This window comes from Epinephelus fuscoguttatus, linkage group LG16 (genome assembly GCF_011397635.1).
Source record: "Epinephelus fuscoguttatus linkage group LG16, E.fuscoguttatus.final_Chr_v1".
In the NCBI taxonomy this organism is placed as follows: Eukaryota; Metazoa; Chordata; class Actinopteri; order Perciformes; family Serranidae; genus Epinephelus; species Epinephelus fuscoguttatus.
This window is the reverse complement of record NC_064767.1, coordinates 7,161,829-7,176,269: the sequence shown is the minus strand read 5'-3', so window position 1 is coordinate 7,176,269 and position 14,441 is coordinate 7,161,829. Positions and strand designations below refer to the sequence as shown.

The window sequence follows — 14,441 nt, the reverse complement described above, 5'->3', positions numbered from 1 at the left end:
TTATTTTATTCTATTTCATTTTATATTATTTTATTCTTTTTTATTTTATTTTATGTTATTTTATTTCTTTATTCCTTATTTAATTTAATTTTATTTTGTTTTATTCTATTTTATTTTATTTTATGCTATTTTATTTTATCTTATTTTATTTCTATTTTATTCTATTTTACTTTATTTTATGCTATTTTATTTTATCTTATTTTATTTTATTCATTTATTTATTTTGTAGGGCTTAGCATGAGACAAAGTTTTTGTTTGCAGCGTAATGATATATATAAAAAGTTACGTTCTTGTGTTTTTCACCATTGCAACTGTATTTATTTGTGCATGAAAAAATAAGTAACAGTTAATTATTGGAAGAAAGAGAGATCTTTGATTTTAGATGGGACGGGACAGGAAACACATATGGTGCAATAGTGGAAACTTCTATTTGTTACAGTAAAAAACATTATGGGAAAATCAGTGATGATCGTACTTTATGGGTCCAGTCCGTGGGCCCAGGTCAGAACTTTAATTAATTGTTACTACCTAAGGTGGCAAAGTCTAGTTTGGTGTTATGAAAAACTTTTTTTTTTTTTTTTAAAGATTTTTTTTGGGCTTTTTAGCCTTTGATGTATAGGACAGACAAGCATGAAGGGGGGAGAGAGAGAGAGGGGGTGATATGCAGCAAAGGGCCACAGGCCGGAGTCGAACCTGTTTTTCAACCTGGGCCACTGCGGCTATGAAAAACTTTTTATCTCTAGATGATATTATAACAAAATTCCAAGTGGCAGCTTAGTCACAGATACCAACCTTCAATGGCACCAACAGTTCAACCAAAGAGTGAAAAAGCCAAGTTTGGTTTCATTGAAGGTCTTCAGTGTCCTAACTGTCCGTGTCACCGAGGTCTTTGAATCGCTCTTAGTCTGGGCCCTCCCCTGGGACCACTTTGCCTTGGGAAACCCTACCATGGGGCTATTAGCTAACAACTTCCAGGCTCACAGGGACACACAAACCCCTCCTCCACGTAGCTGATAGCTGAAGGCTCTGGCTCCTGTTCTACTTTTGGAGACTTTGGGAACCACGAGTAACCCTGCATCCTAACCCCAACGGAGCCTGACCATTTAGAGCAGGAGTGTCAAATTCATTTTAGCTCACAGGACACATACAGCCCAAGACCAGTGAAACCATCACATAATAACCTAAAATATCAACCCTGTCAAGTTTGTCTTTCATTCTTAAAATGTTTGTGCATTTATTTAACAAAGAAGAAAGAAAAATTAGGTGCATATTCAACAGTATGTCTCTGTTTTTCCACATTTAGTCAGTCTACTGCTCCCTAAAGTGGAAGATTATGAAGAAGCAGGTGAAGTCATCTCCTGCCTTACAAGTCATTTACAATCTGAAGTTTTGTCAGTGCATCAGCAGCAGGGTTAATATTGTTTAAAGACATAAGTCTGATACAGATTCTTTTGTACAGAAGCTGTTGGTATTTTGCACAATGTTCAGTATCTTATATGACCACAGTAAGTACGTATTGTTATATCAGAGAGCTGTATTCTGGTCAGAGTGGAAAAGCCTCTGAGGTAGTATTTCAGCTCACTGTTTAAATTGCTCCTGAAACCTCTCAGCCTTCACATGTGCATCAACATAAGGTGTGCAAAGTCACCTAGAGGGCCAAATTGGACCCTTTGGTGGGCCGGTTCTGGCCCCCTGGCCATATGTTTGACACCCTTGATTTAGAGCTTTGCAAGTTAGGAGAAGGATTTTAAATTCAGTGATTACTATTGCAGATTTTCCCAGGTTAAACCACAGACTGCCTGCACTATAAATAAACACACACACACACACACACACACATGCATGCATTCAGACAGCCAGTCAGTCTACTACTGATCATCCAGTGATGAGTTTATCTTTCGCTTTCCTTACTCATTTGCTGAGGCCAGTCTCCTCGCGGGCTAATGATTTATTTCTAAGGCTGTCTCATGAAATAGAAAATGACGCGACCTGTCTGTCTCCCTCAGTGACGCTCCTTTGTGCACAGTAGGTGGGATATGCTTTTCAGTATTGAGTCAGACAGATAGATAGAGGCCCCCCTGGTGGCGGTGGGCTGCAACTGCACAGGTTGTGACTGTGAGTGTGTGTGTGTGAGTAGAGAGAGAGAGAGAGAGAGAGAGAGAGAGAGAGAGAGAGAGGAAAATGGGTGGACGGAAAGTCCCCGTGTGGAAATCCCCTTGACTTGGGCTTTTTCCTTTTTTTTTTTTTAAACAACTATCATTAGCGGACGTGTGTACTCCTTTGAAAGGCTTCACAAGCTGCACTGGCTCCAAAATAGATCTGATACTGGAGGAAAGAGAAGGTTGAATGGCGCCGAGGACCGCTGCGGTGAGGCTGAGTGAAGTGGCTCAGAGAGGACTAGCCTGAGCATCCGGGAGGGCTTTGTTATTACCCCCGACATATTACACAGGTAAGACAGCCGTCCTCCCTCCCTGTGTCTCCCCATGTGCACAACATCCCTCACCGGAGGGGGTGCGACTTGGTGGGTACATCACGTTTGGGCCTTGAGTAATGTATGGTCGTGTTTCTGGGGACATGGAGGAAGCTTGAAGCCTGCTCACGACAGTGGCTTTGACAGCCATTGTTTACAAAGACGTCACCCTCGAGCGGATAACAGAGCACTGAAACAGCCCCAAATGTAGCGACGCGCCGCCACACTGTGTCGATACCCGCCGCGCGAGACGCGATAGAGGGGCTACATTGTTTCAAAGGTAGTTGTCATTGGAATTACGTAAGCCTCTAACGTCAGCAAAGTCTCCTGTTATTGTGTTTGTGTGTAGCCAGCCATCCTAAACCGCAGCGTCCAGCTCCGAGCCGCTGTCTGTCTGCCTAAAGTCTGCCAGCGGTGCCAGCACACCACCAAGGGATTAATGACTCGTGTCAACACCACTGACACCCAGGTGTCTGTTGTCTCCTAGTCCCTTCATGTCACTGACTAGCCCTTTAGCATGGCCTAGTCTGTTGTTGCACCTGCTGCTGCTCCTGCTGCTGCTGTTTGGGGCAGCACAGGCACACAGGGGCCACTGGAGAGCCAAGTATTAAGGTGCTGGGATTGTTAAACTGGATCCACCGACTGGCAGCTACTAAACGGTTCACGGGAGGAAGTTAGAGAAAAGTCAGCAAAACTCCAGGCCTACTTGCTGACCATCACTTTCTACTTCCTGTGAGCTGGGGACGTGCTGACACGCTCTTCAGTTTGGGTGAAATATGCCTTTTAAAGCTGAGATGCACACTTAAGAAGCTACTCTACTCTCAGGTTCTGTGTTAACACCCTGAACATACAACCTAAATGTAGCATTGAGTGCTAAAAGTTAGCATCAGCTGTTTCTTTATCCTTGAAAGTCAGGAAACTTTGCCAACTCTAGGTCGTATTTTAGTTGGGCAACACTCTTGTACAGCTGTGTACTGACACACTTTGTCAGTATCAGTACTGAAACTCCAGCATCATAACAATTCCTAGCTTGTTTTAAATAAAAACTTTTTCCAGGCTGAAGGGTTTGTCCTCAGCAGAAAGGTGATGGTGAGGGAGGAGGCCTTGAGGCAGTCAGTGTGACCTTCCCAGCAGCCCGGGAAGCCCTGGGTGGTCTTCAAGTCTGGAAAACACCAGTGTACTGTGGGAAGGCTTTGGGGACACTAGGGCACCCTGTTTGGGGAAACTCAAAAAACTCAAAGTTAAAAGAACAAACAGGAATACAAAGGATTCTCTGTGTACTTTATTTGATTTGGCCCAACAGGACCTCCAGTGAAAAAGCACCAAACAGCTTTCACAGTTGATCCTGTGTGTTGGGTGGTTTCCCCGAACAAAGTGTAAATTAAGTTGCGCCTTGAGTTGCAATTAATAAGGAAGGGGAATCTCCTCTGAAAATTTCCCACCAAGTACCACCAGTCTGTTATTTTCTACTGTGCTCCACTGTGAAATAACATCCCCTTCTCTCCATCCAGTTCCCACGTTGTTTGGTCAGCGGTGGTTGGTGCCTCCTCCTCCTCCTCTCCTCCTCCTCCTCCTCCTCCTCCTCGCTCCTCTTCCTCCCCTCCTTCCATCCACCTGGCCACTCATCCGCCATGTCGCAGGGTCAGAACTTCCTCCCCAAATTCCTGTTTGTCTCCAACCTGCTGAAGGCGGTGAAGATCCGTCAGCGAGTGCCCAACGACGTGGTGAAGCCGGCGGCCAGCGGCGGCCTGATGCACCACCTGCGCGGTATGCACCGGTACACCCTGGAGATGATCGCCATGAACAACTTCCCGCAGGCCTTCAGGGAGGTGGTGCAGGCCGCCATCCTGGATCGAGCCATGCAGGCCTCATTGGAGCAGGAGAAGAAGCTCAACTGGTGTCGGGAGGTGAAGAAGATGGTGCCGTTACGTACCAATGGTAAGAAAGATTCGCTGGTGTTTAGGAATTTGGGAGGACTTTGGGTGAAGGTCTATAAAGCATGGAGCATTTCAGGGAGGTTTTGAGATGTTTTATCTCAAGCTGGGAGTTTAAATTTTTGGATTATTTGAGTACACGCTGTTGGAGCAGGAGCTTCTGGTGTCATTTAATACAAACAGGAACATCTCAACAGATTGGTCACAGCGCTCTGATGTCAAACTTTTGTTCCTTGATTTCAGGAACTGTAGTGTCCTTCACCGCTCCAGCTCGGGTGGAGGATGTGTTTTGCTTTTGTTTCATTTTCTATGAGTGAGGTGGAGGTGCGCTTTTATGAGTCAGGGCAATTTGATATGTAAATTCTGAGATGTCATTACTCACAAGCAGGGTTACTGTAAATGACAACAATGGAGGGACCCAGGTTCCGCTTTCACATACACTCATTTAGCAGCCCCCTTGGTTTTACTGTGCGTTTGAGTTCAGTCAGCCCGCTGCTAAGTCATGTTTTCTGTTACGTGGATGTTGTAACACGGGAACATCCCAGGGTAGGCAAACACTCAGACCCGGGCCAGATTACTTCTGATCTTAGCTCTGTACTGGGAAATTCTCTGGCGTCACACTCAGGACTGTTATTTACTGTCGACAGTGTTTCAGACCTGACTATTTCCACGTTTTCATTCACAACCTTTAGGGGTATGTCCCCTCATTTTCTGTGTAGGCGTGTGTGTAAGGAGCGTGAATGTTTGTGGATCTTGAAACATCTCAGATAGTTTTACCTTAAGTTCTCCACCTGCCGGCCTGACTGAGGCCTCTCTGACTGTCAGTTGTGTCACAGCTCAGCGGGACTTGTTAAATCAAATGTTACCAGATCCAACTGTCTCCATATCTATGTTTCAATAACTTAAATACATCTGGTGTGTGCATCAGAGTCATTGTCTATTTTTAGACGAGGGGAAAAAAACAAATTTTGAAGGGAAACAACAGCCATGGCATTCACAACAGAAGAAGGAAGCGGAAATCAAGCTGGGCTACAAGTTTGTCTTAAATATGTAAGTTTCCAGAGGAAATAGTTTCTTATTTTCTCATAGGAGGTGATTAACTTAGCTGTGAGAAATTCCTGATTTGAGTTTACTTTGAACGGTTACTGGATGAACGAGGAACTTGCTGGATGTTGTGTCCTCATGCTTTTTTTGTGAGGGTCCCTGCTGAGTGTGAAGTCAGCAATGACTAAAGGAGTTACTGTAACTCATCAGCACATGGTTCCTCTTCAGAAAGACCCCTGGCTCTTCTGACTTCTCCTGCCAGTAACCTGGACGGAAATTCCGGTCTTGTGAAGATGATGTCATAAAGATGAGACAGAATTTAGAGCCGGAGCATCTAACTCTGAAGGACCCAGACGTGACTTTGAGCAGAGGACGGACAACACACACGCACGCACACACACAGAGGACTGACTGACTGCTGCTGAGTCACTGGAGCTCGGCAGACACACATACAGAGCGAGTACGTGAGAGAGCAGAAGTCCGTCAATAAACGTCCAGTCAGGGCAGGTCGTATTAATCAAGCTTCTCAGAGACGTAACGCTGTTATAAGATCAGTCGCCATGTCGTCTGGGACCAGAATTTAGCCTAAAATCTTTCCCCCAGATCATCCGTGTGAATTTACAAAAGATCCAATCTTCCCAAAAACCCAACTTTGTTCCCAGGCTAGAAGAAATACGACTGACCATCATAAAAGCAAAACAGCCTCATAAAACCGCCATTCCCCGGCAATTAAAAATAACAGGGTCATGTCCGTTTTTCTTTTCATGCAACTCTTCCACCCCAGTGAAGAAATGCGTTATTGAAATTCAGTGTGTCTTCTGTCTTGGATGTCCAGGACGCATCCGAGGGTTTTTCCCAAACAGCATCCCATGTCTGTCATGTGTCCCCAACAGGCAGGATTTGTTCAGCTACAATACACTGACTCTACATACCGTAGGAGCAGAGAGGACACACACACACTGCCACATTGTTCTAGTACAGATTCCTCTTCTCAGTGTGGGATCCATCCACATTATTTGATAAAAACATACAGCGGTGTAATATCTCCAGTTCTTATCAAAGCAGGAGCAAAAATAGTCTTGGCTGGGACTTGTTTTCTTGGACTAGTCTCACCAGACAGCTTGTGTGGGATAGTGGATGATGTGTGACACAAACCCAGAGCCCCATTGGAAAGCACAACATTTGCAAACTTGAGGTTGGTGTCACCTGGATGGCAAACAGATGAGGATTAAGTCCGATCCTGCAGTGGTGTGTTTTCAGGAAGTGTCCCAGCTTGCCACAGAGGAAGTGTCTATATTTAGACTGATGGGACAAGCAGGCCGTCTTTCATCTTTAGTCGTCAGGCAGCTCGATTCAGGGTCAAAAGTCTGTATGTTTTTTGTGCACAAGAGGAACTGATTATGCCTATCCTTGTGCGCCTGTGTACGGATCTCTTTTGAGGATGGTGCTTGTTGAGGATGCCTTTTCTCACTAGAGAGCTGTGCATTTTATGTTTTTTTTTTTGAGAGTGATGCAAGAGTGCCAAAATGCAACAACAGCTAGCTAGTCTGAAATCGAGCCGGATGTTTTTCTTTTTTTTTTTTTTAAAGTACAGTGGGATGTTTCTTTGGTTGCATGAAAACAACCGTGTCTCACATTACAGTCATCTTGCAACACAGATAATGTTGTTTTGGGAGATGTGATATCAGTTTGGCCCATTGCGTGACTCTTCCCACTGGCTAAACTCATTTTAGCATTTTTTTTTTTTTTGTATTATAGGCTCACCTTACATTAGCTGTGATTCAAACAAACCTGTCCTGTGCAGAGGTGAGCTTTTTGATGCAGCAAAGAAAAGTGTGTGTGAGCCAGGTAAACATTACAGAAAGATCATAAAGGTACACAGAGTATGCACATTACAGAACATTTGTATGCGTCCGTGCCTGTGAGTGTACATGTTATCTCAGTACTCATTAATCACAGCCTTCATCGGGTGTTGATAGCAGTAGTTAAAGAGATAACATTCCATCCTGTCCAAGCCCCACCCTGTGGAAAGTCCAGGACCAGCTGAGTAGCATTGGTGAGTTGGGATCATAGAAGGGGAACAGGCATGTGCACACGTACACACACACACACACACACACACACACACACACACACACACAAAAGGCAGAAGTTAGCGCAGGGAAATTCCTGTGTTTAGTATGGCAACAGGGTTTTTCAGATCTACACACATTGACAAACATGGGCTCCTGTTTCACAATGTGAAAAAGACCCAGTGCTGCCATTGGAGACTAAATAAAATTCCAGGGTTTTCAGTTGCTCATGTTGTGACACACACACACATAATTTCCGTTTGAGAAACTCTTTATCTCTGCGGACGGTTAGTAAAATATAGAGAAGGCAGTTTCCTTTGACATGAAACATGACAACAAATTATTTGACATTCTCCAGGCAGATTATGTTACAACTGCATCCTTTATTTACAAAAAGGTATTTAAATATTATTTAAGGGCAGTTTTTCTCAGGTCTTTGTCTGTAGTGTGTGCGTACATTCAGACATGTGAGCTTCATATAATAGTCTAGACACCAGATAGTGCGACAACTGACCCGTCGGCTCGGAAATCCCCAGACTTTTGTTACGCTTTTGTGTGTGTGTGTGTGTGCTCGCTGTAATTGTCTGTTATGTATGCTGTGTACATTCCGCATTTGCGTGTGCATGTGCATCCAGTGTTTAAAATCAGCTACCTGCAGTTCTAATGTTGTTGTCTCTGTGTGCCAACAGGAGATGGGAACTGTTTGCTCCATGCGGCCTCTCAGTACATGCTGGGCGTTCAGGACACAGACCTGGTGCTTCGGAAAGCCCTCCATGGTGTTTTGAAAGAGACGGACACCGGCGTCTTTAGAGCTCGCTTCCAGGCAGAGCTGGTCCAGTCCCAGGAGTTCACCCAGACCGGACTCAGATACACCACCATGGTATGAAGATTAGATTAGGTCTATGTTGAAAGTCTTTTCCACTACGGCACAAGCCCGAGCCAAAAACAATACAACCTATGTGCCAGTGAGGCAGTAAGATTTCAATCCTTGCTTATGTCTATTGCATTCTTGTATCCACTCCACAACTATATGTCTATATATTTTTTTGTTTATGTCCTAACTCTTCGTGTGTGCTGTCCCAGAACTGGGAGGAGGAGTGGGAAAAGATTGTGAAGATGGCGTCTCCGGTCTCCAGTAGCAACGGCCTCCAGTTTGACTCCCTGGAGGACATTCACATCTTCGTCCTCTCCAACATTCTCCGCAGACCCATCATCGTCATCGCAGGTACTTGCTTTTTATCATCTCACAGTGCCTTTATTGCTCCTTGATAGCCATCAAAGACTCGCTGTTCTTGTTTCAATGTACCTTCAAATGATAAAGAAAGTGAAGGTATCTCCTTCCACATGCCTCAACATTTTGCTGTCATCATGTGTAGGGTGGATATTGTGCTTTATAAACTGTATGGAGGTAAAAATGCAGGAACTACATTTTAGTTTTCATGGATGACGTTCTAACACGCTCAGCGAAATAGCAAAACATATGAATTTTACACACTTGTGCACTTACATGAAAAGTTTCTGTATTTACACTCTGCATAAGTAAAATGGAAGATGCCAACAGTATGTCCTCTAACATATGTACTAAAAAGATATTTAACTCTTTCTCAGACAAAGTAGTAACCCTTAAGTCTCTGTTCTTTCAACAGACCAGGTGGTCAGGAGTATGAAATCTGGCTCCTCCATCTCTCCTCTGAATGTGGGTGGGATTTATCTGCCGCTACACTGGCTGCCCACAGAGTGCTACAAATACCCGATCGTGCTCGGCTACGACTCCCAGCACTTTGCACCCCTCATCACCATCAAAGACAGCGGTCCAGGTATTAAACACTAAGAGAAAGGTGTTACAAAGCTGACACGACAAACTGTCCTGGTGAGAAGTTGCTCATGTTTTTATTTCTGGCCAACGTCTTGATCTGAATTTCCCAGAGATCCGAGCAGTACCGCTCATCAACCCAGGACGAGGGGGCTTCGAGGAGCTGAAGGTTCACTTCCTGATGGAGAAAGAACAGCAGCAGAAAGAGAGGCTTCTCAAAGACTACCTGCTACTGATAGAGATCCCTGTCATAGGCTTGGGCTACGACGCCACACGGATCATCAATGCTGCACGGTACTTACAGATTATACTCTCTGTCACTCTAAATGGACAAAATAGAAGAGGAAAAGTTAAAAGAGAGATATCCCAGTTGTCCTGGCAGCACTGTCAAATGCAGTTTTGCACGTAAGAAGAAAGAGGTTTATTTTTAGATTGATGATGACAGATATTGTAATACTACTGGTTTAACTTCTTGAAACCTAATCGGCACACTGATGACAACAGCTATATTAACTTGGAATTTAACTGATGAAGTATAGATTCACAAAAAGTGCCGTTTAGTTACGAAACCGCATTATATGTTTCTGTTCCAAGGCTTGATGAGGGCAACCTCCCTGAGGACATGAACCTGATGGAGGACTACCTGCAGCTTGTAAACCACGAGTACCAGCGCTGGCAGGAGGACAAGGAGCAGGCATGGGCCGCCCAGCCTCAGCGCCCACCGCCCTTCTCCGTCTCCCAGCTCTCCCTTATCGAGATCCGCTGTGCCACACCACGATGCACCTTCTATGTCTCTGTGGACACGCAGCCTCATTGCCATGAATGCTTTGAGAAGCGGCAGGCTACTACCGGTAGTGGAACGAGGATAGAAGGGGTGGTGCAGACCAAGGGAGGAGGGGTGCAAGGTGGGGTAGGAGTCATTGGGGGTTCAGAGACTGAAGTGAGCTCCAGAGCAACCCGAAGCAGCAGCCCCCCATCCTCCTCGTCTGGGAGAGGGGTGGTGATATCCAGCCCCCGCTCAGCCCCACCCACCGCTCCCAGCCTCAGCCTGTACAGTGAAACACACGCCATGAAGTGCAAGACACGCGGCTGCCTCTTCACCCTCAGCGTGGAGCATGATGGACTTTGTGAGCGCTGCTTCAACTCCAGGCAGAACCATGGACCTCCTGGAGTTGGAACAGCCGCTCCAGGACTCCCAGGCCCCAACGGGGGGCCTACAGTTCCCCACCCGGCCCAGGGCTCGGGCTGGACCCAGTGGGGGGGCTGCGAGACAGAGACAGAGCGCTGCAGCATGTGCAGACAGGAGGCGTTCAGGATATTCAATGGCCTGTGTCCACCCTGCATGCAGAGACAGCAGGCTCCAGAGAGGGGAGAGCCACAGCAGAACAACCCCAGGACTGAGGCCTCGTCTTCAGCTTGGACCCAGGCCAGGGACGCTGAGCGGCCGTGCCTCACGCTAACCCCAGGGCACACCTCAGCCTGGCAAGCCCCTCTGGCGCGGCCTTGTAAAAGATCTGGCTGCCAGTTCTTCGGGACGCCGGAGAAGTTGGGTTTCTGCACTATTTGCTACGTAGACTATCGGACCAACCACCGTAAGTCCGCAGACTAAACTAAACTTCCATCATTACACACAAAATGTCTCAGAAAGGCCTTAAAGTTATTTTTGAATAAGTCTTTGTCAATTTTTTTGCATTGTAGGAATTATTGTGTAATTTTTAATTGGATTTCTAGTTTTCTTTACTCAAATGTCAAATCATATTGAACCCTGCTCATGTTGGCTACTATCTGTTCCAGACCTGACCCCTCCCCCCGCCCCGGTCCAGAGCCGGCATGGTGTGGAGGCAGGCTTCCAGAACGCCTCACGGTGTCGTGGGCCTGGGTGTGGTGCAGTTGGCAAGGCGATGCTGGAGGGCTACTGCGACAAGTGCTACGTCAAAGAGCAAAGCACACGGCTCAAACAAGTGGCACCTCGCACACCACACTCCCCTCCTCTGGTCATGGTAGGTGTCTGTCGTACCTTCTTAACTCCTGCTGTTCTTCGCCTTTTGTCATCTGTTGTTTGTGTCTTGACCTTCCAGTAGCCTTTGAGTTACCAACTGACCGTTCTCCTCTGTCTCTGTACAAATAGCGTGACCGAGCAGCCAAACCCAGATCTTCGCAGCAATCCCAGACCCAGACCCAGACTCAGACTCAGTGCCGGCGGAGTGGCTGCAGTAATGTGTCCCCGGGTTGCACAGACCTCTGCCCAGAGTGCCACACGCGTGGCCAGGGCAGAGAGGCGGGCAGGCGGGCGCAGGCGCCCAAGGAAAAGTCCAAGCAGCGGTGCAGGACGCAGGGCTGTGACCACTACGCCAACCAAGAGAAACAGGGCTACTGCAACGAGTGTGACCACTTCAAACAGATTTACCGCGGCTGACCACATTCACACCCACGCACGCAACGACAGTGATGACACATCGCTAGCACGCTAGAGCCGCTGCCCTGCTGTGGGCGCCCCATGCCAGTCAATGCATCTCTGATACTAACTAACCAACTAACTAACTAGCTAGTGACTAACTAGTAACCTTATGGCCTGAAAATCAAACCCCCCATGTAGAATGTGAAGAGAGAGTGTGTGTACGTGGGGGGGGGGTTGAGTGTGTGTGTGTTCGCAGTAGACATGGCCTCCAGAATACCTCTTTGTGCAATTATTATCATCTGACGTGCCCTGTGCACTTAACACGGTGAGAGGTTTGGCTACATGTCAGAGCAACTGACTTAACTCTTGTGTACAATATGTATTTAGAGGTACGTAGTGAATCGTGCCGGACAAAATGATTGTATGTTGACATAACGAGAAGCATCTGACATTGCTTTCTAGACCACAGCCAAGGACTTATACCCCCCAGTCTGTCTGTCTGTCTTAACCCATCTGTGTATCTGTCTGCCTGTCTGTCTAGCATTTGCTCTGTAGAATGAGGGATGCAGTAGCTGGGAAAGCCCAGCAACGAATCAGTGGAAGTAGTAAGCAGAAGTGAGCCAAACTGGGCCAAAGCCAACTAAATTCAGCGGTATGCGTTGTTTAGCTTAGTTCTCCAAAAACACTCACGTATGTCCTCCCAAAATAGACAAAGATTTGCCAAGAAAGGCTCTTGCAATCAATATTGTACAATGATAAAGGATTAATTTACTTCCATTAGTCAGTCAGTAGAAGTGCTAGTTTATATTCTGAGGCAAATTAACTTTGGTATTGTCGCTCATCTGTTTTAAAAAGTTACAAATGTGAATTTCTTGATATGGAAAGTGAGAACAGACCATGTGTCTAAGACAGACAGGGCAGGCCCCTGCTAGTTTTGGTGCTACATGTACAGAAATACAAGCCTCTCCATTGTAGCCAACATGCTGGCGGTGTCAGCGGACAGAAGGCAGAGAACACAGCAGAGACAGGACTCATTCTCTTTCTATTCCTCCTGTCCTTCCTCTTACTCCCCCCCCCTTTCTCCTCCAAAACAGATCTGTTGCCTTGGACGTTGTTTTCCTGTTTACTGACCACTTAAGCACCTAGAAATGCATAGACAGATACCAACACATGCGCACACAGACGTAGTAGCTCCAGTCCTGTCAGCAGGGGATTGCCGACTATAAAGTGAACTGAGAACATAATGAAGGGCGAAGTCAGGATGATTATCCACCTTACCGCCACATACACACATTTGCACACACATGCACATGCAAACACAGCTCTGTGAGATTGTATGCGCCCCACCCCAGCCTGAGGTGGTATGTAGGTAAATAAACCCATAGAGAAATGCATTCCTCTCTGCTCCACCCCACTGGATGTGCCAAGGCGACAATTTCAAACCTTCAGAGAGCAATCCCATTGCCTGCTTTGGCTAATCTTGTTTATCTGAATGTGTTTTGTGCTGCTGCTACAACAGCACAGTATTGGGGCTGATCCTCGATAAGTTTTGCCTTTAAGTAGTGATTGAAATTTTATGGACCAGAGGAGCCTGATCAGTGATCCTGGATCAGTGCTCCCACCTATAAAATGCTTTTGTGAATATGGATCTTGGTCCATATTGTAGGACCTTCCAACCCGATGCCTCATCTCCAACACACACACACATGTGCACACACACACAAACACACATAAAAACGCACGCATGTGTGCGTCTGGAATACGCAAAACTGACATTCCTGTTTTGTTTTTATTTGTTTTGGGGATTTTTTAATGTATTTTGATATATTTGGTTTTGTTCTGCCAAAAAAGAAAAAAAAATACATGTGCCATCAATCGCCAAACAGTTGTTGTTACCTCCTTAAAAATGGCCAGCCTGTACCACTCTAAACTAACCAGAGCGCCACAGATAGACATCTCCAATTTTGTGTAACCACAGACTAGAGCTTATTGAGCTCTCTCATGGTGAAAATCCCCAAACAGACACGAGTGTTTATTTTATCCAAATACGGAGAAATGTTCATCTACAGAGATAACCTCAGTCGTAAAACATTTTATCAAAGGAACTCAAATGTGATATTAACTGGAACAGTTATTCCCCTCATACTTCTGCTGAAGAACTGCTGTAGGCAGATGTCCATCTGTGGCTCTGGTTAGAGACGCATAGACAAACAGGCTCTCGGTCTGCCTTTTCATTCAACTGTATCTAAAGCTGTCGGGCCAGCCCACGTGTTGACGGCCTGTACGTAGATCTCTGTGTGCTTTAATCACCTCTAGACAAACCTTAATCAATTAAAGGCCAATTAGTGGTCAGCTCATCGGGACCCCTTGACAAGGTTTCGGGGCTCTGACTGAGTTTGACTGGGAGGAGATCACATAAGTTGCACATGACTTGTCTAAGCTGCTGAGGCATTTAGGAATGGTACTCCGACTCGCTTAGGGACATTCCAACAGTAGGGAGAGCATCCGTGCGAGAGCAGAAGGTGTAACAAAACATGCAAACTGTGTGGAAGTTTCTTTGTGTGACCTTTCGACAATAGGGTATTGTATGAAAAAAAGCCTGGTTTTATTTGTTAAGTATTTATTCATATCAAGATATCTGTATTGTGTGATTCAATAATTATTTATATGTCGTCCTATGAAATGAATTATTTTTATTAAGAAATCTGAA

General features: G+C 45.8%; 1 protein-coding gene across 1 annotated transcript; it reads left to right on the top strand.

The window, feature by feature from the left end:
- Positions 1–2,172: 2,172 nt before the first annotated feature.
- On the top strand, positions 2,173–14,441 carry tnfaip3 (tumor necrosis factor, alpha-induced protein 3). Its single transcript, XM_049600499.1, has 9 exons — positions 2,173–2,449; positions 3,982–4,408; positions 8,210–8,400; positions 8,604–8,745; positions 9,167–9,337; positions 9,447–9,627; positions 9,928–10,925; positions 11,128–11,333; positions 11,462–14,441. Exons 2-9 carry the CDS (start codon positions 4,102–4,104, stop codon positions 11,747–11,749), a joined length of 2,484 nt encoding a protein of 827 aa, XP_049456456.1. The 5' UTR covers positions 2,173–2,449; positions 3,982–4,101; the 3' UTR covers positions 11,750–14,441.

Coding starts and splice junctions, on each gene's coding strand:
- tnfaip3 (XM_049600499.1), top strand. CDS start 4,102: ATGTCGCAGGGTCAGAACTTCCTCCCCAAATTCCTGTTTGTCTCCAAC. Junction 9,338..9,446: donor CATCAAAGACAGCGGTCCAG/GTATTAAACACT, acceptor TGAATTTCCCAG/AGATCCGAGCAGTACCGCTC. Junction 11,334..11,461: donor ACTCCCCTCCTCTGGTCATG/GTAGGTGTCTGT, acceptor CTGTACAAATAG/CGTGACCGAGCAGCCAAACC.